The sequence below is a fragment of the Brienomyrus brachyistius genome, chromosome 10, assembly GCF_023856365.1.
Source record: "Brienomyrus brachyistius isolate T26 chromosome 10, BBRACH_0.4, whole genome shotgun sequence".
Taxonomy (NCBI): Eukaryota; Metazoa; Chordata; class Actinopteri; order Osteoglossiformes; family Mormyridae; genus Brienomyrus; species Brienomyrus brachyistius.
The window spans coordinates 24,234,627-24,258,112 of NC_064542.1; the positions used below are offsets into that span (position 1 = coordinate 24,234,627).

A 23,486-nucleotide genomic window follows, 5' to 3' on the forward strand; every position below is an offset into this window, starting at 1 on the left:
AACGTGGGGTTAAATAAAGCTACCGCTGAGGAGGGGTGGAGGAATCATGGGAGATCCTGCGTACTTGTAGTCCATTGGTGTTTGGTGGTGGTGTTGCTGTTGAGGCGGCTGGGCGTGAGCGTGCTGCGGCTGGGGCTGCGGCTCAGGGGGCAGGGCGTACACCCCCATGTAGCTGTCCTCTGGCCGTATCCGCTTGGCGTCTCTCATGACGGTGGAGGTGAGGTGGGGTGAGGGCATCATGACAGGCGTCTGCATGGCCTGCTCCCGGTTCAGCCACATGCTGTCGCTGCTGCTGCTGCTTTCCTCTGCTGCAACGTGGAACACCGGGGCCGGGTGTTAAGAGGCTCAAATTGGGCCGACTACAGCGTTTCCACTTGTGCCGAGAGGCGCCGTACCTTCGGCCAGTTTCCGTTTGCCGGTGGCTGGCTTCGCCTTCTTGCTCCGCACGGTGGAGCCGCGGCTACTGATGCCGCTGATGACGGACATGGTGTCGTCGTCCCCTCCGGCCTGCAGGGAGTTTCTGTAGGAGATGAGGGGTAGCCAGCAGTCCTCCCGCTGCAAGGCCATCTGGAAGGTCATAAACCTCTCCAGGTACAGGTGGCTGGGGGGAGGGGAAGGACGCCGTTACTTGGAGTGGTAAAACTGAACTACAGCACCACAAGTTGCTCATTAATCTGGTCATAATACATCAATGTGCTGAAAGCTGGTGGCGTGAAAATTCTAATTTGTGGATGTCATAGTCACCAGCTCCAGTTAGATTATACAGAATATCCCACTTACACTGTCCTCTTGTCCTGCCGCATCAGCTTGGAGGAGAACTCGCTTAGGATGTCCAGGAAGGCTAGATTGAGAGGAGGGTTGCCTTCTCCATGAGGACTAGGCTCCTTAAATGCAAACTCTATCCCATCCCTAAAATTAAGACAAAGCTTAATTAAGACAAAAATACAAATGACCATATTTAAAGAATGTATATCCATCCATTTTCCAAACCGCTTATCCTACTGGGTAGCGGGGGGTCCGGAGGCTATCCTGGAAGCAATGGGCACGAGGCAGGGAACAACCAAGAATGGGAGACCAGCCCATCGCAGGGCACACTCACACACCATTCATTTACACAGGCACATCTGTGGGCAATTTAGTAGCTCCAATTAGCCCCAGCATGTCTTTGGACTGTGGGGGGAAACCGGAGTACCCGGAGGAAACCCCGCAACGACATGGGGAGGACATGCAAACTCCAAGTGGAGACTCGAACCCTCATCCCAGAGGTGTGAGGCAACAGTGCTAACCACCAGTGCACCACCATGCCGCCCCAAAGTGTGTGTGTGTGTGTACACACACACACACACACACACACACACACACACACACACACACACACACACATCTTGAGCACAATCATCCATTCAGTTACATTTCTTATAGTCTTATAAACGCACCAACCTTCCTTTCAAGCAACAGCTGTCACCAAAACCACGAGCGCATTTCACAGGCCTTACTTGTGCAGCATGGCGATAGCTTCCCGGGTCTTCAACTGATCCAAGCCGAATGTCAGAGAGAAGCGACGGGCCAGCTCCTTGATCCCACAGAAGGCTGAAGACGAGCGGTCGAAATTGTACCCCAGGTCTGACAGAACCTCATTGAATAGCTGGAGAAACGCAAGCCACGTTAAATCCAAGGGCAAAACTACATCAGTCCAAATCTGAAGGGTGGTCAGTCCAGCCAAATCTTAAAACTACCAATTGAAAAATAATGACAGATAAAAGGAGAAAGTAGGAGCTGGGTTAGAGTACCACCTCTTTATGGTTTGAGAACTTAGTTATCAGTGAAGGTCTCATTACATCAGCTCAAATTCTTAAAACCAATCATAAAACAAAAAGTAATAGGATAGTTTTTGGTTTAATATGAACAAGTGACCGTAGACACATATTTTTAACCCAGACTCATTTCTAAAATCACAATGGACACATGGAAGGGTCAAAATGCTTAATAGAAAATGCACCCATACCTGCTGCAAACTCAATATGAGAGTTTTTGCACACTGGATTTTATCGATCTGCCTTGTCTTGCTCATGGTCTCCTTGATGATATCGCCATAATCGTTGTAATACTGCAAAGAGGGGGGGGGGGGGGGGGGGGGACACATTAAGAGCAGACACCAGGAACGGATGCAGAAAACCGGGCAAAGGAAGCCAGTCTTACCCGCATATACTGCTTAAATATGTCCGCTCCAGTGTTCATTTCCACAACGTTATAAATAATAAGTTTGCAGTATGCTGCAAGAAGATTCCTTCTCTTGTGCAATGCTTCAATTTTACCAGCTTCGTCATCTTGCTGTCCGTCTGTTTATATATAGAAATGACACAAACAAAAATGTTATACAAAGCTAATAATGCAGTGGCAAATTTCAATTAATTCCTGCTCGGGATAATTAGCCTGACATGCATATAAAGCTATGAGGCCCTGAGGTACCATTACATAGAATACTGGCAAAAACAAATTGGCTGACATCTTTATGTACATGCGACTAACAGCTGACTTCTCTCCTAGAGAGACACTAAATATGTAGGCTAGAATACTACTGCTCACCTGTACTGTTGTTGTCGTCATCCTGGTCAATAAACACATGGTCCAGAACAAAGCTGAGTAGCTCAGACTGCAGGGAGGAATCTGGAGAGTAGACAAGAGGCTCGAGCACATCACGGCCCCCAGACACAATCTGGTGACTGAAGATCATGAGGATGTCACACAGGATAGTGAAAGCCTGCAGAGCCAAAAGAACATCAACAAGCATAAATATTCTGCTTCAATTTTAAGCAAGCAGTTCTTGCATGAATTTAAATCTGCTGTCCGGTCCACTTCTTATTGGCAACTCCTGAGGAATTTATGCAGTCTGATTTTGCAACCACCTGCTCTTTGACAGCTGTGTTCACATTTGTTAAGTAGCGCTGGCATATCAAGCAGAAAGCTCTCATCTGCTTCTTCAGTGTGAGCATGTCCTCCTGCAGAGCACAAAGACCTGTCAGCACGTGTGCCACAACTTTAGGTCAATTACTACATGAAGAAACTAAACTTTGGCTAATGTACAGCTGTACCTCATTAATACTTCCCCCCTGAAATTAAACAAGAAGCATAAAAAAAGTAATGCAGGAAGGTAATCTATTATACTGAAAATGCTAAAGTGCAGCATTTTTCTATAAACATAGGGCCCTCGTAGCTATAAGAACATGGCGTGTAAATATGTACCTTTTTGGAACTGCCTTCGGAGACCCTGGCTAAATGCCACAGGATGACATAGTGAGTGCACTGCAAAGCATGGATGACAATCTAGAAAGGACAAAAGTGAATAAAGTTAACTTTGCCTGTAGAAGGGGTGTATGGAGTCTCTGCAGTTTGGTGAAGGGCTGGAGCTGCTAACCTGCTCTGGCATGTCCCCATTCTCAATGCCTGTGTTCAGTAACTTGTATGTGCTGGTGAACAGGTCCCATTTGGACAGGTCATGTGCACTGGGGAAGGGAGATAATTAACAAAGAACCTATAAATTGCAGCATTAACTACATCTAAAAAGTTTTGTTTATAAACAAAGTGTATAACTTTTTCCAGCCTTTTACTTACTTGTGGAAAGCAGTGATCCTCTTAAGCGTGGACAGGACCTGATATGCGTCATCCTCGTCAAGTTCATCTCCCTGGGTCAAAGGCGAATTTCAGGATCAGAGCAGCACCTGCTTAACTGTCACCATGGAACTCTTCTAGAGGGTGTCCTCCTAACATATGGACAGCCCCACTCGCCTACCTCCTGCAGGAAGTCCTCCAGCAACCTGTTGAACTTGTCCACCTGCTCATCAAGCAGCTGGCTGCGTGCAATGTTAACCCTGTTGAAAATGGTGAACTCTTCATTGCAGAGGGCATGGTAGGTTTTGGAACAGGTTTCCAAGACCTCGGTGTCAGTGTGCTTCGCCACAATCTCCCCAATCTGCCGTAACAAAGACTCTAGGTGCTGAGGGAATGAAGGTGAAGAAAAAGGACAAGCATGAGCCTCGCTAGATCATCTCCATTCTTGTAAAATGGTCTATAAAATCACCAATAGTCTGAAATTTTCTTGTAAACTATACCAACTTTTATGCTGTAACATCTTTCAAAAACAAACGACATAAGTTTGATCTAACGGCAGGTACATTCACCCCTCAGTATCGTTTTCAGCATCCCCCTTGCATACCAAAATCTGTGGATAATCAAGTGCCTTATACAAAACAGCTTAGTATATGCATACAACTTATACAAATCCTCCTGTATTCTTCAAATCTATAGATTTAAATCTAGTATGATGTAAATGCTATGCAAAGAGCTGTTATACACTATTGTTTAAAGAATAAAGTCAAGAAAAAAACTCAAAATACGCAACAATTGTTGTACATAAAAAATAAACATGCAGAAAATATAAATTTGCCGCTCTCTCTCTCTCTCACACACACACAATACTCCATTCTTATGAATTCAGCGCAGTGCTTGGTGCATGACAAATTCAAGTTTTGCTTTTTGTAACTTTCTGGAACTTTTTTCCCCTGAATTTTTTTGATCTGCGGTTGGTTCAATTTCCGGATGAGTAATCTGCCAATACAGAGGGCCGACTGAATCTTTAAATGCATTTTCATTTCTACATCACTTGTAAATATTTTGGCTTATTTTAACCACTTTTCTGGCCCAACTCAGTCCACAGGTGAATAAGGCATCACCTCCTAGCAGCACATGGGATCCAAGACTCTTCAAACAACTGTGCTTGCCTATTATTTGCTAATATCTAGACCTTAGACAAGGAGACTAATAAATGTCAGGCCTGCCCCAAAAACTGCATATCAACGTGCATGAATAAGCATTTGTTCACACACCCTCCAGGGACTACTGCGATAAAGTATTATAATGCGTACCTTTTCTAATCGTCCTGTGGTGTAAATTTCAAGATCAAAGAACTGTGGCAGTTGCAGAAGATTGGTTACCTTCTCTGCATCTACAGAGTACTATGAAAAGGAGAAAGATACAATGTTACAGCAAAAAATACGACTTTAACATGCTGGCACAAATGAATTGAAACATTCAAAGGAGGAAGAGAGGTACCTTTGCAAGTAACGGTGGCAATGCCACAGCAAAGAGCTCTGTCATTCTTGTGCGATCATCAAGCTGGGTTTTTTTTTCCTTTGCTGTCAATACCTAGGAAATTATTTTACAGAAATAAGTCCCACAATGCCCGCGACCCAGTAGGATAAGCGGTTTGGAAAATGGATGGATGGATGGAAGTCCCACAATGATGAAAAACACAGACAGACATGCACAGAATGCACATAGGAGCCTGAATAGTGTAATATGCATGAATGTTGCCTGTGGAAGATTGCAGCAATAGCGTGTATGACACGGCAGTAAGAGACAGGCTCACCCTCTTCCCGGTCCCTCTGCCTACAGGGGGGTGACACTCTGAGGCCTGACGGATGGTGCAGAGCATGATCTCAATTAGCGCGGTCTCCTGTCGGTCAGTCAAGGCTAAAGGCAAAGACAAGCAACTCAATCATATGCATTCATTACCATCCAAAACACCAAGTTTTAGAAATACTTTGTTAAATTTGCAATCATTCACAACATTAAAAAGCACCAGACTTGTCAAATTTAAATTTAATGTGTTCCACAAAATCTTGAGGGTATCAAAACCAGTGATTTCGCATTAAATTAGGCTTACTGGCTTTTTCACTAGACCAGCTGGCTTCTCGATGGCATCAATTTAAATTACTAAATTTTTCACAGTAACAGGCAGCATGCTGCAATTGATGCAGCACCCTGCAAGACTGCACCATATTCCTGCTGTGTGCCTTCTATGGGCCAGGTGGTTTGGTTAAAAGGACTATAGGCTGAAATCTATGTTTAATAACCAACTCATCATATGCATTTTCAGAACACAAAGCTTTCCCTTAATTTCCTGTTTCTTGAGTATGATGTGTACAATCCTGTACTGCACTCATAAATGCGCTAACATAGAGGAAATGGCTGATGAGCAAGTTAAGATAGGATGCGGTGCAAGAGGATTCCCGGAGTCTCGTGGGTTACCTTCTTCTCCTGGCAGTGGTTCATCCAGGAGCAGGCTGATCATGCACTCCCAGTCTTTGAGGATATCTGAAGCACACTCCCACATGCTGTCCACCAGGTAGGCTGCATGCTCGTGGAGCTGCGGGAATCACACATCAAAGGAACATCAATAAAAGTAGCACTGCCAGGAAGTCTGCACCGTCCAGGAATTGCAGAAATACCACCACAGAAATGAAATGCCGCAGACTCGTATGCTGGAGCCCTGCTATCGCCCGGCAACAGTACGAGAGACAGGAAGTTAGCTACGGTTCCTTCAGAAAAAGCGCCAAAACAAAAGTGGCTAGAAATCAAATCGTAAACAGCACTCAAATAGACGCAGTTAATGTAACAAAAGATGTAATTTGAAATGAAGCATCCTTAAAGATGACAGTATTTTAAAGGGCAAAATATTGACACTGCATGTTACATACACTGTGTGGACCATGAGCATCAGGACATCATACTGTAAGCACAATTTTGAGTTTCGGCAAAACAGTTTTACTCTGTCACTGGAATGCATCGCGTTTGTCAGATTTAATAAAATGAGTAGGGAGAAGAAAAGCGAACCAGAACGTTCATATTGTGATGACATTTTTCCATCATCGTGCAGCCCTAGTTTAAACATTTAAAAGTGATTAGTGATTTTTTCACTAGTGATGTTTAATTTAAATTTTAAATAATCCATGCATCCATCTTCTGCTTAAAGTGTCATTGTCTTGGTCAACAGAAATAATAAGTCTACCATTAATGTGAGCAGGTAATCTTCATGATGGTAATTCAAGTTACTTTTAATTCTAAATTTCTATCCAATCATTTCTAAAACAGAAAAATACTGTACAACACTAATAGTTTAAGGTACCTAGTTGACTAGCGATGTAAGAAATACATGGGCATAACATGCAATGATGGCATTAATACTGTACATCATGGAGCCCTATAATATACGAAAGCCAGTTTTTATACCAGTGGAAAACCAACACTTTGAAGTACCGTACTTTTGGCACTTTCTTGGCAATAATCTTTCATCGAGCCATTGTTTGCTTCAATCAGCTGTATTGCTTATATTATGCATCTTCAATGTTCTGAAGCTAGTTATGAATGACTTTCTGTAAAAAGCTCTACTGTCATGTGTCCTCTTTGCAGACTGAGGCTGTGTAGGCTTGGGTATTGTGTTTAAGGTTTTAATAATTTTAAATAAGACAAGCAGTCATGATATTCCATACTACCCAACCGTGGGTGGACTAATACAACCTGCTAACGCCAATGGACACTATGGACACTCTCATACACATCTACACTCACATCTGACCTCACATGGTCATGTTTACATCTGGACCCTTGCACAAAGACACTTTAATAAGGCACCTTAAGGCACTTTTTTCATGCATACTTGCACACCATACTTCCTCCACCTAATTTCAATGTGAAAGAATTTCTATTTTGTACAGCATATTTCTATTTTTATTTCTATTATGTACAGTACACTTCTATTTCTACTTCTATTTTATGTAAAGAATTCTCTTTTAGGTCACTGGCGGTCGTGTAAGCATTTCACTTCATATCGTACTGTGTACGACTGTGTATGTGACAAATAAAATTTGAATTTGAATTTGGATTTGATCATAAAGCTGGTTCCAGTACCTACCCACAAAACACTCAAATACCTCTGATCATGATGATGCAAAATTTCCATTTAAGATAAATGAGACTATTTTGTCAAGGATCAGAACCAGCGACCTGATGGCTACACTGGAGCCTGACCTGCTGAGCCTCACGCCTCACCTACTCATTTCAGGCTTTTTCATTATCTTTGAAGTATCTGACACTCTCAAACACAACGTTAAATATTTTTAAACACATCCATCCATTTTCCAAACCGCTTATCCTACTGGGTCGCGGCGGGTCCGGAGCCTATCCCGGAAGCAATGGGCATGATTTCTTAAAACTTAAAAAAAAAAAACCTCTTTACAACCGTGACATTAGATTTTCAGACGACTGGAAAAGCACACAATGCTCAATAAACAAAAAGGACTGAAAACATGACACCCTTTTCTCCCATCTAACCTACTTCAAATCAGTCTAAAGTCGAAACTTCAGGATTGCCGAAAACAGAAATCAACAGGTAAATATCTTCTCAATATATACAATTGTCTGGTATTAGCGAATGCAGCTTTACCTCACTTTCCAGGAAGAAAAAGACAGTGGTCTTGATGAGGTTAGCGTTCGGGCTCTGCCGACCTCTCCGTTTGGACACCGCCTCCTCCTCAGCATCCCGGTGGCTGAAGAGTCTGCATGAGACAAGGCTGGAGTCATCTCTCAGTCCTCTCAACATATAACAGGATGAAAAACTGATATTACCCTATTTTAATTAGAAAAGTGTCAAATGGAAAATGGACAAACACCCTCCACAAGAGAATTATTTACCTATTATGCACAATGAATCAGTATTCTTTGAAACAGGACTGAAGCTAATGGTGCCAGATTTCATCTCAGTAATATTGAGACCACAGACTTTCATATAATACTCGGTAGATAATGACCATCACTCACAGCCTTAACAGCATTTTAACAATACCTATAAATGGCTTGTTTATCCTATTCATGAGTACAGGACAACATTTTTGGCTGCCTGCTTGATGGCTGTGGGTAATGTCTACTACAGACCTCACATCTGTTTGCCAGGCACATCACCCTTACTGATAAATGTTGCTCCGTGATAAGATTTAATGCACAGATGAGGCGCGCTGATAGAAGAGTGAGGGAAATATACTCCTAAATGGTGATACTCACTTCTTAAAAAGGAACTCTCCAGCTGCTATAGCAACTGGCCTGTGAGCTGAGTAGACCAAGTGATAGACACTTTCACAGTCTTCGGCAGTAAGGACTTCATCGCTGCTTCTGTAGAAAGAAGGTGGAGGTTCAGGTCAAGGGGAAAGAGCCCATGGAAAAGCTAAAGTTCACTAAGTTTACTAAAGGGTGGGGGGGACTTACTGTAACACAAGGGTAAGAAGTTTTATTGCTTGCACTGCAACATCGTACTCCTTGTCCAGTGTCATTGACACAATACGGTCCTGATGGGATGGAAAAGAAAGTCAATAGTTTGCACAAAATCTGAATAACTTCTAATATACTAATGCTTGAACAGGCTTCACTGAACATTAATGTTCAGCTGGCTAAGCTCTGTTAGAGGTCTGGCGGGCTGGGGAGGAACTAGCATTTAATGCTACATAGGATGGGACCAGACTGTGAGGTAGCTAACAGCAATGTCGTGGGACGTTTATGGGACCACACTGTGAGGTAGCTAACAGCAATGTCGTGGGACGTTTATGGGACCACACTGTGAGGTAGCTAACAGCATTGTCGTGGGACGTTTATGGGACCACACTGTGAGGTAGCTAACAGCAATGTCGTGGGACGTTTATGGGACCAGACTGTGAGGTAGCTAACAGCAATGTCGTGGGACGTTTATGGGACCAGACTGTGAGGTAGCTAACAGCAATGTCGTGGGACGTTTATGGGACCAGACTGTGAGGTAGCTAACAGCAATGTCGTGGGACGTTTATGGGACCACACTGTGAGGTAGCTAACAGCATTGTCGTGGGACGTTTATGGGACCACACTGTGAGGTAGCTAACAGCAATGTCGTGGGACGTTTATGGGACCAGACTGTGAGGTAGCTAACAGCAATGTCGTGGGAAGTTTATGGGACCAGACTGTGAGGTAGCTAACAGCAATGTCGTGGGAAGTTTATGAGGATGAAACGGAGCGATCAGCCAATGACGAGGCAGCCTCCTCAGCACAGGTACGCATGATGGAAGACGGCACTCACCTTGAAGCGGCTGGTGAAAAGCTCCAGCTTGGTGTTCAACTCCCTGTTGTGGTAGAGGCCTTGCAAGGCAGTTAGACACTTCAGTCTCACCTCACCTTGCTAGAAACCAGAGGCAGATCATTAAAACTGGAATCCTTCCATTACAAGCACACAGCAAAACTAGAAATGTTCCTTGGGAAGACGGGCCCACCTTGTCATGCATTGTCCAGCCCACGTACTTCAGATAGCTGTCATTCAGAAAGGCGTCGCTGTACATCTTCATCCAGACTCCAATCTCCTCAATGCAGATAGCACGGATCTCTGCTATCGCGTCACTATGCGGTGACGAAAACAACATTAGAAGCCTAGACTCCCATTATACAACATATTGTGCTATAGTACTATTCAGAGTTCTTTGCAACACACTCTTAAAACATAGTACCCACTGCAGATCAAACAAATCGATATATTAGTTACACCCGCGGTATATGAAATGCTACTTCAAACATTAAACAACTTAAAGGAAATGAGTAACTGTAGGGTAAATCCTCGTACCGGTATCTGTGAACAAAAACGCCTTTGAATATTGCATTCATCATGTTCTCAATTTCATCTTGATTTTCTTGAAGCTGAAAGAAAGACACTGTGAGCCAAAAATCTTCAAATTGTTTCACAACTAAAAACAAAAATTCAACCATTTGACATATTGCCTAGGAGAGAAGAATGTGTTTTGTTGACTAGTACTTAAAAATATATCAGGCTTTTGGTTTTGTAATGAAGACTACGCTCACTGCCATGACATTTTTCAAATTACACAAGCTAGCAGATGGTATCCCAGCAGGCAACGCTGTTATGTAACTCAAAGTTAATTAATACTGCCAGATAAACACCACCACTCCAAGAGGGCCCTGAGGACTGAAATAAAAACCCTAAAGTCTCACCGATGCACTCCTTGACAGACACTGCCTTTCCTAGCACAATTTCAGTCATGCATTTAATCTACAGAGGAAAGGCTGCACTTTTTCTTCAAGTCTGGCATAAATTGCCAGTTTCAGCTTTCTTACTGTAATACAGTAACGTTGTCTTCTGAGGAATTACCAAGGAGTCCGCTTAAAATTAACCATAAAATTTAAAAATATTTCTAACTAGCACAGCGAATGCTTTTGAAATATTGAGCAAAGACATAGTAAGAAGCCGCTTTAAGGATGGCCGACTAATTTTTACCTCTTTACGTTTCTGCAGCAGAAGCTCCAGTCGGTCGTTGGCCCGCTTGCCGATGATCTTGTTCCTCTCGGCCTCATACTGCCTCTGCGTGTTGTCCATGTTGATGCTGAGGTTGAGCGCCACATTCACCAGGGCCGTCATGAGCTTCATGGCTGGAGGATTGAAAATCAGGGAAAGGCCATGAGCCAACAAAACAAGGTCTGCCCTCCAGAAAAAAAACACCAGGGAGCTTCAGAAACGGAAACCCGGCCAACATATCCCCACAAACTGGCTGGACATGCTGCTGATTCTGACCTGCTAGTGTGCTGGTGTGACGGAAGGCCCGGACCTGGGAATCTGACAGGCCCGTCAGTAGTGAGATGACAGTGTCCATCATGTACTCATCGTAGATGATACTGTACTGACACTGCCGAACCAGCACCCCAATGAACTCGCAGAAATTGGATTTGAATTTCTTCCACTGTGGCCCGGCTATGGTTAATGGGTAGTCGCCACTGTCCTAAAGAAGCAGACAAGACCGTGTAATGTGCAAAATCTAGAAGGGCAACAGCAAATTTAAAAGGAGAAAAACAAATGAGCATTGCAAGACACTTTTACTGAACAGAAACAGGCTACCAGCTGAATTCGATCAAATATATTAATACCTAGAGGGGAACTTAAGCTCAGAAAACAATGTCGATGGAACAATTTAACCGAACCCCAAAATATGTGAACATTATTTTAATTACCTTCATTCATTTTCATTAACACTCATTTAAATGCTCCGACATTAGGTAGCTGCATTACTGATGCATGGGTGTTAATCCAAAACATTCAATAATAACTGCAGGCGTTGCAATTTTAAAGCAGCCTATTATTTCTCGCAATTTAAATTAAAATTGCCCGATGCGTACCTCATCAAACTCCTCTGTCATCTTACGGATGATTTCTGAGTTTTGCATGTGTCTGAACATTTCCCCACTGACAACACCTGACATGGAGAGGAGAGCATTCATAATTTACTCAAAGTGTTAACAAGATTATAAAAAGGGAGATAAGCTCATATTGTAGCAAAACTGTAATATACCTTTACATCCCGAACACTGGATGAAGAAGTTGATTAAGTCAAGAAGTGCCGTATCCCTGTCGTGCTTGTAGGACTCAATCCAGTCATCGACAACAGACTGCAGATAAACAGATTTTTCAGGCTATAATATTCAGTTGTAGTTCAATATTTTCTGCATAAACTGCAGTGTTACGTGCTTACATATGGCAGATAACGACCAGATAAGGGAGGTGCATCTGTTGGCACTGACCTGCATGGCACTCTTCCCCAACTTAACCACCTCAAACAGCATCATGTTCTCCATGCCATTCTCCTGGTGATGCCCGTTAATTCGGCCGGCTCCTCCACCCTTGGCCCCAGCCCCACCTTTGCCCTTCTCTCCAGGAGCCTTCTTTCCTTTCTTGGTGCTCTGAAAGACCACACGGACAGTGCGGTTAGAAAGCAGCACAGACATTTCCCGCAGCCCAGAGCCCACGGTGTCAACAATGGCAAAAGCAAGTGCAGTATAAATACCAGATGCCATCAATCAGCCCTGCTACTTGCGGTACACACACACACACACACACAGCTTTGTACCTTTCCTTTGCCTGGGTTTGCATTCTTCCCATCAGGGTCTTCAAAGTCAGTGTCAGAAGAGAAGTGTGTATCAGTTTCCCTGTTCACAAAAAGGTAACATTAGCAGTTATCAAATTTCTAAACACCACACAGTTCTAGAATGTCACTGCCCATTGATTTGTGTATATCGCACTGCAGGAAAGTAATACTTACTGATGAAAATGAAACTCTGCTTGCAATTCTGGTGCTGCTATCATTTCTTTAACATCTTCTGTAGCACCTCAACTTTTAAAGACTTCAACTCTTCATAGACAATGGTAAAATAGTTCTGTGATTAAAGACCTGCAAAACAAAAACATTACGGATGATTATGCAGCCATTCTGAGGGAAGGATGTTTCAAATTGTTTGTTTCAAATCAAAGTTTGTCAGGCCTGTTTTCTAGTAACCAATGCAAATTTCAATAAGTCAAGCAAGAACTGTCATATTACAAAATCATGTAAAGCTTACAAAAAAAGTTTTTTTTCCAGAATTATAATACACATCAACCCCTCAAAGCATAATTTGCTATTCCTTGTAGCTAAACACCCCAACTGGGTGCCATTGTTTTAATATGAAGAGCTGATACCCCTATACACAGCAAATAAAACAGGCTGCCATAATCCACAAAAAATTGTTAGGATTTCTAATATGAAAAACAACAGTGTCAATAGAACTTTACAGGTGGTCAGGCGTGCATGAGCAACCATTAAAGTGAAAACAATGTTTTGGCCACTAGGGGTGCAATATTGCACTCCTTATGAGCTCCTGCTCCTTGGCATCAACCTGCGATATTCTGCAAGTGCCAATAGACAGAACAGAAAGACACATTAAGGAAACATGCATTTAATCTACAGTTTTTCTAATTTATATTTTAAACTTTACAAAACGGTCAGTAGTGGAGAACAGACTGAATCCAAAAGTTCTTTGAAGATAACAGGAGCTTCAAATGGGCAGCTTTAGAGTTGTACTTCTAACCCAAGATGGTATGAAGATCACCTGATCAATGTAAAACCATAAATCCCACCGCTACCCACAGCCTGGGAGAATGTAACATGACCTTGTCCAGTCACCCAGTGGTAGTCAATTCCAATGGACTGTTGGATTAAGCTAAATCGTTATAACTTTCCTTGCTGTAGAAGCATTGGAAGCCGAGAAATGCTACATCTCTAAAGGAAACTGGGTGGGTTTGCTGCAGAACTAATAGGTCAATCAAATGGCAAAGGTGCTAATTCAAACAGGACCTAAGAGTGGATAAGAGGACACAAAATACACATTGTAGTTGAGGGGGAATGACACTGTTCAATAAGCAGCAGCCAACAAAAGCACTCAAAACAACCTCTTAACATTCCTTCAGTTCTAAGGAACCAAATGCACAATAAGCTGTTTTCCTGCTCGGCCTCCACATGTGGTAATCTTCATTTGTCAGACTACCATTAGATTAAAACTTGATATGATTCTCCAAAGGCAAAGACAGTCCTATAAGACAAGACAAGAGACCAACTGCAAGCAACAATCAGTCTCCCTATAGACTAATTCACCACTGAGTGCCATCAATATGGTGTGACAATTGACAAAGCATTTTAAAGAAATTTGCAACTAAACTCATACTTTTCTCCCTCCAATATAGGGCATTTTAAATGAGAGAAAAGTTGACATGGCGGTGCACGACTCCAAAACTCTTTGCGGTTATTAAGAGATCATGTAACAGATGAATATCAATTTATTGATCCCAGGGGGAAATGCTGGTGCATACAGCAGCAGTAAGTAGAGCACAGATAATCATACCTCTACCACAAAACAGACAAACTACAGAGACGGTACACATAGTGCAAACAAGTAAAAATTTAAAATGACACGGAACACCAATAAAATATGAAGAAAAGTACAATATCTGCAGGCAGTGTGTCTCACAGCCAGAGGCAATGCAGACTGCAAACACATCATACATCCGCCTGTCCAATTCATTCAGCTAGCCAATGCATGCATATAACCTACAATAATATTAATGAAACTCCCCAAAATAATGACAAAAACCTGAGTAGAATGTACAAGCTACAATCCGAAATCTGCAAACTATAATTCAAGGAGAATCAAAACCACATAGCTCTGAAGCCAAAAATCCTCTTCCCTGTTCCATACTAACCACAATAGCACGTGTTAGTGATTCTAGAATGTTTTTGACTCAATACAAATAGGCTCATATCTAGCAACACAGACAGTTAGCCACTTCAACCATGCAACCACACATTATACAGGTAATTCGGTCACCGAGTTTGGGTCTTAGTAAGCAAATAGTCTGAATTTTGAAAGTTTTTAAAGCAAATGTGGAGCAGTATAACTATAAGTGAGTTGCCTAGGGCTGTCGCGGTCACGTCACAATCTAACTGCGATTATATTGCGCATGTGCAATAACCACCAGGGCTTTAGATGACGGGTGAAACAAACACTCCTGCATTGTTCGGACGCCGGCTTTTCGGTACCTTACGGACGTTTACTTACACCCACAATTTGATAAGCAGATTAGTAGCGTGTTTAAGATATTAATGAGATGCCCACAAGTCAGGAGTGTGTATAAATTCAGTGTGTCCTTATGCTTATTAAATTCAGTCAGCGGAGCGCGCCACGTGCTACTGGAAGCGATAAGCACTGAAGAGGCACTGAAGAAAAGAACAGCTACAGCATCTTTTGAAAAAGGAGATATTGTGGATAAACAAGATAAAAAGGTGTTGGTGGTATGGTGGTACTTTTTTGTAAAGTCCCAACATAAGAATATGCTGAATTTATAAAGATCACTAACTTTTTGGAGTCACAATACGCATCTCATGAATATCACAGGCACACTAGTAAACTGCTTATCAAACGTTTCACCCGTCATCTGTTGCCCTGGTGATGACACTGCATGCACCACATAATTGCGACTACACTGTGCCATGATCGCGACAGCCCTAGTATTGCCTCAAGGGTTTAAAGCCCTGTGTCATGTGGAGTTTGTGCTCTTTCCGAGTCATATGGATTTCCTCTTACTGTCCGCAGTCCAAAGACATGCAGTTACATCACATTAGATGTAAAGATAGGGTAGGTGGCGTCTCTAGATTGCCTGTAGCCTGTATTTGTGTATGCCGGCATGAACATGCATGAGCATTAATGCGAGTATACAATATCAAGACTATAAATCTATTAAGAATTAATAGGTTTATTACTGAAATGTAGACATGCACCATTTTTACAAATTGATATGTAATGATCTTTAATTAAAGAAACTGTAAACAGATGAAAGGCAGACAACCTTTATTTAACAACAGATCCTATATCATATTTAGCAACACACAGCAGTCTGAGTTTAGGCCAGGATGTGAGATACCTTACAACAAAGACCAAGGATCATCTAACTTACAAGTACAGCCAGACAATTTCCCCCTAAACAGAACATTTTCAGGAGAAGTGGCCTGCCCTCCTCTCTTCTCCCCCACATAAAATTTAAGAAACAATTCCTCCCATTGGTCTCCCTCAAGCACAGAAGGAAGACTCAAACTAGATAGCTCTATTCTGAGTACAGAAAAGTAGACAGGAGCCTCCTAGAGGCCACAAAGACACAACAGTGGAAAAGACTGGCCATATACCAGACAGTGCAGTATTTACCATTTGAACAAATACCAATACATACACATATGACGATGTTAAGAAAAACTACATGGAAAAGGAGTGAAACATATCAACAGTCAGTCAACAACGACCTTCTGTTTATCAGCCTGAATTGTAAAAGAAGATAATACACAGCTTAGAGTTAAACCAATTTCAAAAAGACACAATAAGGTAGTAAAGAGATCATAGAAATTGGACTTGTTTCCCTCTTCCTAAGTGGACTATGATTTCTGCTGTCTGCTGATGCAGAGCAAGGCAGCAAAGCCAAAGAGTATAAAGCTACATACAGCAGACAACCGAAACAGAACAGCCAGTGGATGGTAGAGTCTGACCTACAGCTAACATTTAATTCACCTGTCCCTAAGCAAATATCAGCAAAAACACTACAATATGGACCTTACACTGGGCAAATAATTTTCCTTGCATACTTCAATGATCAGCTTAGACCATGCGCTTCATTTCCTAACTGAAACGTTTACCTCCCAACAAACCAAATACGACCCAAGAGAAAGGAAGCTGACTTCGCCGAAATGACAGATAAGGTTAAATCAAGCACATTGGTTTTACAATTTGTTCTTTACCCTTAATAATGATGAGATATATGGTAATGTATTGATCCATTTCACAAAGTCTGACCTCATTTTGGCAGTCATTGACTGTATTATCCATTATTACAACTTTAATCACTGAATTTCACTTCATATACGCAAAGAGTTCATCTAGCCTTAGTAAATTTTTATTTGTTCTCGCTAGGATATTGGAGAACGTTGAGCACCAGATGCCATTGCATTTCTCCGATCTGAAAAAGCTAGGTGATTCCATTTCACCCCTGACCCATTTTTGACAGATGTTCAGGCGATTCCAAATAACTTGCCACAGTGTAAATTTAGAGTATGATACAGTTATGGCAAGCAGACAGTCCATTCGCGAAAATCTCAATCACCTTCCGATGACAGGGACAGGGAGCCGACATCCTGAGCCACTCACCACACACAGGGGTATCATTCTTAAATTTGTATCCCTTTCTCAATTCACACGAGAACAAACCATCTCACCAAATATTTTCTTTTGGGCAAATGGGTTCATTTGATCTTTGCAAAGTTTTCATACATTCTGAAGTATCGTTTTATGTAATTCGGCCAGAAACCAGAACACAGATTTCATACCGATACAAAGATGCGTAACCTTGTGTTTGCCCTATTCCCTTTAGGCACTTGATGCCTATGGTTACTCTATACAACAAACTGCACAAAAGCAGAAAAACTCGGATTGATGGAAAGCTCTAGTGCATGTGCGTCCACATCACCAAACCAATCAACTTATTAAATATTTCATTTCGGCAAAGCTTTAAATGACTATTACAGTGGTGATTACCTTGAATATAAAGGAAAAAAATGTAAAGAAAGAATGCTGTTAGTCGAAATTACCCGTACATCGAAGGGCCTCATGGCATCGCATTTCACTGTTTACTATGCATTTCAGGTCAAAATGGAAAAAACAAAAAGGGACATAAAGGTACAAAAAAATCCACCATTTGAAACTTACTGGTCTAAACAGCATAACAATTAACCAAGTCAAAAGAATTTTCATTGCTGATAGATCAACACAGGGCTGTTATCAATAAAATGCTGGTAACTACTATTCCATTATATACAAACCACTGACAGCATTACATCACATCATTTGTTCAGTGCATTTAGTATAAAAATGTTTCAATGTGCAATAAAGGCTAACATCATAACACCGGCAAAGTCTCTGGTCACTGGAGTAACGTCAAAGCAAGCAAGCTATTACACAATCTTGAATTACACCCTTATAATGGTCGCTAATGTAATCTTAAATTGCAAAAGATAAGCGTGCCAACCAATACAGGGGATGTTATATTTTTTGGTTTAGACGTACCTTAAAATGTATGATCTACATGTCCCTCGTCTTTAAAAAAAATCCTTTAAAATGCTGCACTTGAAGGGTATGCAAGTCATCAAATTATTTCATTTTTCTAATCCTCTGCAAATCGAGATTGACAGGAAAAATTGGAAAAAACACCATACAAGTTTTAAAAACAATTACAAATTTCATCTCACGCTTTTCTGACAAACAAAAAGGTACCATAGGTACCAAATTTATATTTAAATAATACGTAACAATACCTGTTTTCCCAAATGTGGAATGAATGACTAGTAGTTCTATTATATAACAATTACAGCTAACGCTGTCTCTAATGACAGCGCAACACCACAGATGAATTTTCTATACTGAAAACATCAGGCGAATAGCTAAGCTAACGATAAAAACAAGTAAGAATTATGGCTGGTTTCAGTTTCTACGTGGTTTGTCACAATTTTGGCAGAACTATCAAAATGCGAAAATCAAGGCCTGGACTTCATTAGGAAACCCATAAAATGTATTAAAATGCTTGTAAGGTATGGCCTTTATAGCTTTACTACATACACATTTGCGTGTCCAAGGCTTTTTTTTTAATCTTCAATACACTGCCTGCCTAACATTAGTCTTTGTAATGTCTTTAACAGGAATACTTTTCAGTACACTGAAATAACCTGGAAGTCCAAAACAGCAAGGTGGTGCAACTGACCAAACAACTGAGCAGAGGAAGAAAACAGAGAAAGAAAATCTGTTAGTAATTTATCCATCCATCCATCTTCTGTAACCACTTGTCTTATTCAGGGTCATGGGGGGTCCAGAGTCTCTCTTGGGGGCTACGGGCGCACGGCAGGGAACAACCCAGTATGGGGAACCAACCCACTGCAGGGCACAAGGCAGGGAACAACCCAGGATGGAGAACCAACCCACTGCAGGGCACACTCACACACCATTCACCCACACAAGTTCACCTACAGGCAATTTGGCAACTCCAATTAGCCTCAGCATGTTCTCGGACTGTGAGGGGAAACCCCACGATGACACAGGGAGAACATGCAAACTCCACACACATGGAACTGGGGCAGAGACTTGCACAATGGTCCCAGAGGTGTGAGGCAACAGTGCTAACCACTGCATCACCATGCCACTGCTAGGTAGTATTTTAAAAAAAATTGTTAAAACTGTGGTTTTAAAACTACACACAGTTTTAAAACACAGTACGACAAATGTCAGGTGGTACAACCCGGAAAAGGGGCTTTTCATTTACAAAGTCATTTTACAAAACAGTGGTCTGGATATTACAACATAAAAAGATGAACCCTGGTATTTTCATGGTGCAGGGAAAACGTTAGTAGATGCAAGTAACCAAGTACTGAAAAAAATTATTCTCAACTCATGGCCTGCACAGTTTATCAAATTGTACAACCCATGGAAATCCATAAAAATATTGTAATATGAATTTTAAAAGCAAATACTTTTATGTTTACACTTGATATCAAGGACTTTTTTTGTGCAGGTGTCCAAGCAGATGCCTGTTTAATTTAAAATCAGCTTGAAATGTCAGATGGGACAACCACAGATAATTGTACTACTAATAAATGCAAAAATAAATATATTTTACCAATGTCTAATGCTTTGAGGGAATTTAAATGGTTATGTTTTCAGTTTGAGAAAATTATTCCCCATTTCCCACCTATTTGTCAATGCCTGTAAAAGTGACCCAATCTTCTGCTGCTTTTTATGATCAGCTTCGAAACTGTGCATCAACTTCCCTCTCCTCTAAAAAGGTAGATATGGCAAGTGACCTTAAAATGCAAACTCAAGGTACTTGATAAAAATCACTGGCATACAACTTAATTTCGAAGCATATAGCTATTATCTATTTTTCTAAAACAGTCAGTACCAGGACTGGACAGGACAGTACCAGACTGGTAGTTAAGACAATGTATTTTCTGCAAGTAAGCAAGCACAACAACTGATAAAATGCTGATGTACAGATCGTGGTATGTCCCTGCAAATTTTTTACTGGAAAAAAAGTTAGCATTTCTTTATTACATAGTATAAGCTTGATATACGTAAAAACTCTGGAGAACCACCATTCAAAAACAAAAGAGCAGTTAAACGAACAATGTGGCAAATCGAAATACTGCTGTTCGCAATATTGGTTGTTCATCTGTGGGACAACTTTTTTGGAGACATTTTTATGGTGTATAGCATGTTAAACACAATATCCATCCATCCATTTTCCAAACCGCTTATCCTATTGGGTCGCGGGGGGTCCGGAGCCTATCCCGGAATCAATGGGCACGAGGCAGGGAACAACCCAGGATGGGGGGCCAGCCCATCGCAGGGCACACTCACACACCATTCACTCACACATGCACACCTACGAGCAATTCAGCAACTCCAATTAGCCTCAGCATGTTTTTGGACTGTGGGGGGAAACCGGAGTACCCGGAGGAAACCCCACGACGACACGGGGAGAACATGCAAACTCCGCACACATGTGACCCAGGCAGAGACTCGAACCCGGGTCCCAGAGGCGTGAGGCGACAGTGCTAACCACTGCACCACCATGCCGCCTAAACACAATATATTCTACAAAAAAAAACAAACTGTGCTGATCTTTTGCCAATTACAATTCATTCAACAACTCTGCCATAGATGCACATCATGCTTGCAATTAATCATTTAAGCAATCATTTGGAAGACTCCAATGTACATTACCTACAAGACACCAAACCATTTCATTTTCAAATTCAGGACCTTGAATCTTGGCTACAGAATTTAACTCCACATGGTGTCTGCATTCTTAAGATACTTCAGAGCTGCATGATGTGAAACTCTAATAACGATATCTGTGCACATGCAATTGTCACAAGGCAAGGCCTGAGGCTATCAGTAAGCTACAATGAAAGAGTTTTACTCCATAATAGTGAACAAAACTTAGAACGCTTTTATTTTCTAGATAATCTTTTACATCTTAATAAATTGGTTTAAAGTGTACCACCGCTGTTTTTATGTGAGCTCTGCATGCTCTCTCTGAGCCAAAACAATCATTTTCGTCCTTGCTGTTGACTCAAAAATTACTAAGAGTGGTGTGTTTCAGAGAAAGGAAACAAGGACAAGAAGAAAAGTAAGCGAACTGGTCACCAAAAGATAATCAGCTTCTGCTGCAAATAGTCAGGAGTGAACAGAGACTGATACTGAACAAAACTTAGTTGTTGGCATGCTTTGTGTCTTGGAAAACTCGTGGCAACACCAGCAACTTATCTGACAGACGTCTGGTATAAAAGTTCGAGTGGACCATAGTTTATTTTGGGTCAATCTTCAACTCCTTGCTTTATAAATATTGCAACATATAGGATGTAATTTACGACATTTAATATATGCAGTAAAGGGTTCAGATGGATTTCAAAGTAGTACAGATTGTCATTCTAGTTTATTTGTCCCAGAAACTAAATCATTAACATAACCGTGTTTGAAAACCAGTTATAGAAGACTGAATTAATTCACCTATCCATTTCCTAAAATGCCCTTAAACAAAATCAACATATTTCCTGATTAATAAAAAAAATAATGTAAAATTACCTGACCTCTCCCTGCACTTATAGCTTGCAATGACTATACCACCCAAGTTATCAAAAATCAATTTCACCTGTTTACCAATTTCTCCAGTCAAATCTAGCTGCCACTTTAACACTGAGTTTCCAAATGCCCTACAGCATGCTAAATATCCCACAGCCAACTTTTCTTTGAAAAGAAGCCATTTGGCAAATTTGGCCAAATGGGTATGATATTTCCCACCAGTAGGTTACCTGCTTGACACTGGAGTCCACCTGTGTGTTGCCCATGGAAAATTTAACTAGGCAAAAGGTTTTAAGGATACTTAAAATGTTTCTATACTTTAAATTCCACTGAAAATTCAAGTCATCCTTCATGTCAATGGTTTAACTGCTACAGCAGATTTTTGTGAAGAATCGCAGAACGTATAACACTTGCTATAAGCATGCCATACTCTCAGTTCATGGCATGGACAAGTGTCAGACCATGCATTTGTTTACAACTCTATTTCAAATGAACAGCAAGTATAAATCTTGGTTTAGTTCAATTTCTTACTTTTATTTAATTAAAAATGAAATGCTGAGGTTACAATGGAAATAATTTCATTGCTTTCACAAATACAAAATTCCATTCAAACCGATTTTAAAATCAGCTCTTTCGGCACAAAATTCTAAAAGTACGAATTTTTCAGTATCGAGCCAAAATGTTCAGTTTTAGCCAAATTCACTTTAATTTTCAGAAGGATTTGTCCTAAGCGACGTACATGTGAGGATCAGAGAATAGGGTCAGCCAGTGTTCCTGAAGCAACTGGGATTAAGGGCTTTGGCTCAAGGGCTCAAGGGAAACATAGTTACTCTGTAGGACATAGGATTTGAACTTTCCAGGCACAGGGACGGACCCTTAATCAGCCTGGCCACACACTGCCCGCAGATCTGCAATATGGAATGGATTGTTCAACAAAGCATGGTGATTTGACCAATTTTAGTAAGATTCAGAATTATACATATATTAAACATTTGCAACAAAGAATTTGTTGTATAGCCATTCAGTGGGCAAAGGAGCAAGAACAATATTTATCTTTTTATTAAGCTGTCAAACATCTGTAATGCACGGCAGTTATAAATTACTAAAATTCTATTACTTGATAGTGTAAAAGAACTACAATTTAATCTTTTAAAAAGACACCTAATTACTTCACCATTATATTTTGAGACTAAAAAGCACTTTGAAAGTAAGACACTGAGCCAAAATCAAAACGAATCCACCTGTAATACTGCTTTTGTGTGGGAAGAAGGGCTGGGTGAAGAATAGAAGATAATTTGATACAACACATGTTTATATACGAAATGGCTTGATGATGTATCGGTAGACCAATTTTATTTAGTTATTGTAAACGTAGACAATATGGTTTGCCGTAAAAAGGCAGGAAGAACAAATGGGGCGGTGCCAGAATTAGTAACATGATGTACATGCGGACTAGAAAATATAACGCGAGGTGCATATCAGACAGGTGGTATGGATGGGGGATTGTATAGTGAGAGACCCCCCCGCGAAGCCCCACCCACACACACGGTGACAAAAGGCCAGATAGTGAAATGCAAAGAAAAATGCAGAGCAAAGGG

The 23,486-nt window shown here is 41.2% G+C and overlaps 1 protein-coding gene and 1 long non-coding RNA gene across 4 annotated transcripts in view; one reads left to right on the plus strand and one right to left on the minus strand.

The window, feature by feature from the left end:
* Positions 1 to 23,486, minus strand: part of stag2b (stromal antigen 2b) — a 34,088-nt gene that overhangs the window by 5,880 nt on the left and 4,722 nt on the right. Inside the window, exons 1-30 of one of the 2 annotated variants that reach the window (XM_049027375.1) lie at positions 18,322 to 18,471; positions 12,951 to 13,079; positions 12,759 to 12,837; positions 12,433 to 12,591; positions 12,204 to 12,300; positions 12,031 to 12,107; positions 11,432 to 11,636; positions 11,138 to 11,289; positions 10,469 to 10,542; positions 10,125 to 10,248; positions 9,935 to 10,033; positions 9,097 to 9,176; positions 8,896 to 9,003; positions 8,282 to 8,393; positions 6,088 to 6,205; positions 5,426 to 5,529; positions 5,110 to 5,202; positions 4,923 to 5,012; positions 3,791 to 3,994; positions 3,613 to 3,683; positions 3,416 to 3,503; positions 3,244 to 3,324; positions 2,907 to 2,999; positions 2,587 to 2,761; positions 2,200 to 2,339; positions 2,006 to 2,107; positions 1,497 to 1,645; positions 781 to 909; positions 396 to 601; positions 65 to 308 (exon numbers count right to left, since the gene is read on the minus strand). In XM_049027375.1, coding sequence (XP_048883332.1) covers positions 65 to 308; positions 396 to 601; positions 781 to 909; positions 1,497 to 1,645; positions 2,006 to 2,107; positions 2,200 to 2,339; positions 2,587 to 2,761; positions 2,907 to 2,999; positions 3,244 to 3,324; positions 3,416 to 3,503; positions 3,613 to 3,683; positions 3,791 to 3,994; positions 4,923 to 5,012; positions 5,110 to 5,202; positions 5,426 to 5,529; positions 6,088 to 6,205; positions 8,282 to 8,393; positions 8,896 to 9,003; positions 9,097 to 9,176; positions 9,935 to 10,033; positions 10,125 to 10,248; positions 10,469 to 10,542; positions 11,138 to 11,289; positions 11,432 to 11,636; positions 12,031 to 12,107; positions 12,204 to 12,300; positions 12,433 to 12,591; positions 12,759 to 12,837; positions 12,951 to 12,994 — 3,497 coding nt within the window. In that variant the 5' untranslated portion in view covers positions 12,995 to 13,079; positions 18,322 to 18,471. Of the gene's footprint in view, positions 1 to 64; positions 309 to 395; positions 602 to 780; positions 910 to 1,496; positions 1,646 to 2,005; positions 2,108 to 2,199; positions 2,340 to 2,586; positions 2,762 to 2,906; positions 3,000 to 3,243; positions 3,325 to 3,415; positions 3,504 to 3,612; positions 3,684 to 3,790; positions 3,995 to 4,922; positions 5,013 to 5,109; positions 5,203 to 5,425; positions 5,530 to 6,087; positions 6,206 to 8,281; positions 8,394 to 8,895; positions 9,004 to 9,096; positions 9,177 to 9,934; positions 10,034 to 10,124; positions 10,249 to 10,468; positions 10,543 to 11,137; positions 11,290 to 11,431; positions 11,637 to 12,030; positions 12,108 to 12,203; positions 12,301 to 12,432; positions 12,592 to 12,758; positions 12,838 to 12,950; positions 13,080 to 18,321; positions 18,472 to 23,486 lie in introns of those variants that run through there. The other variant, XM_049027374.1, reaches the window with a different exon arrangement.
* Positions 9,373 to 9,819, plus strand: LOC125750082 (uncharacterized). 2 transcript variants are annotated; one of them, XR_007400286.1, is made up of 3 exons: positions 9,373 to 9,402; positions 9,591 to 9,684; positions 9,732 to 9,819. It is a non-coding gene; the product is annotated as an uncharacterized LOC125750082 (long non-coding RNA). The 2 variants fall into 2 exon arrangements; XR_007400285.1 differs by having other exon boundaries at positions 9,376 to 9,449.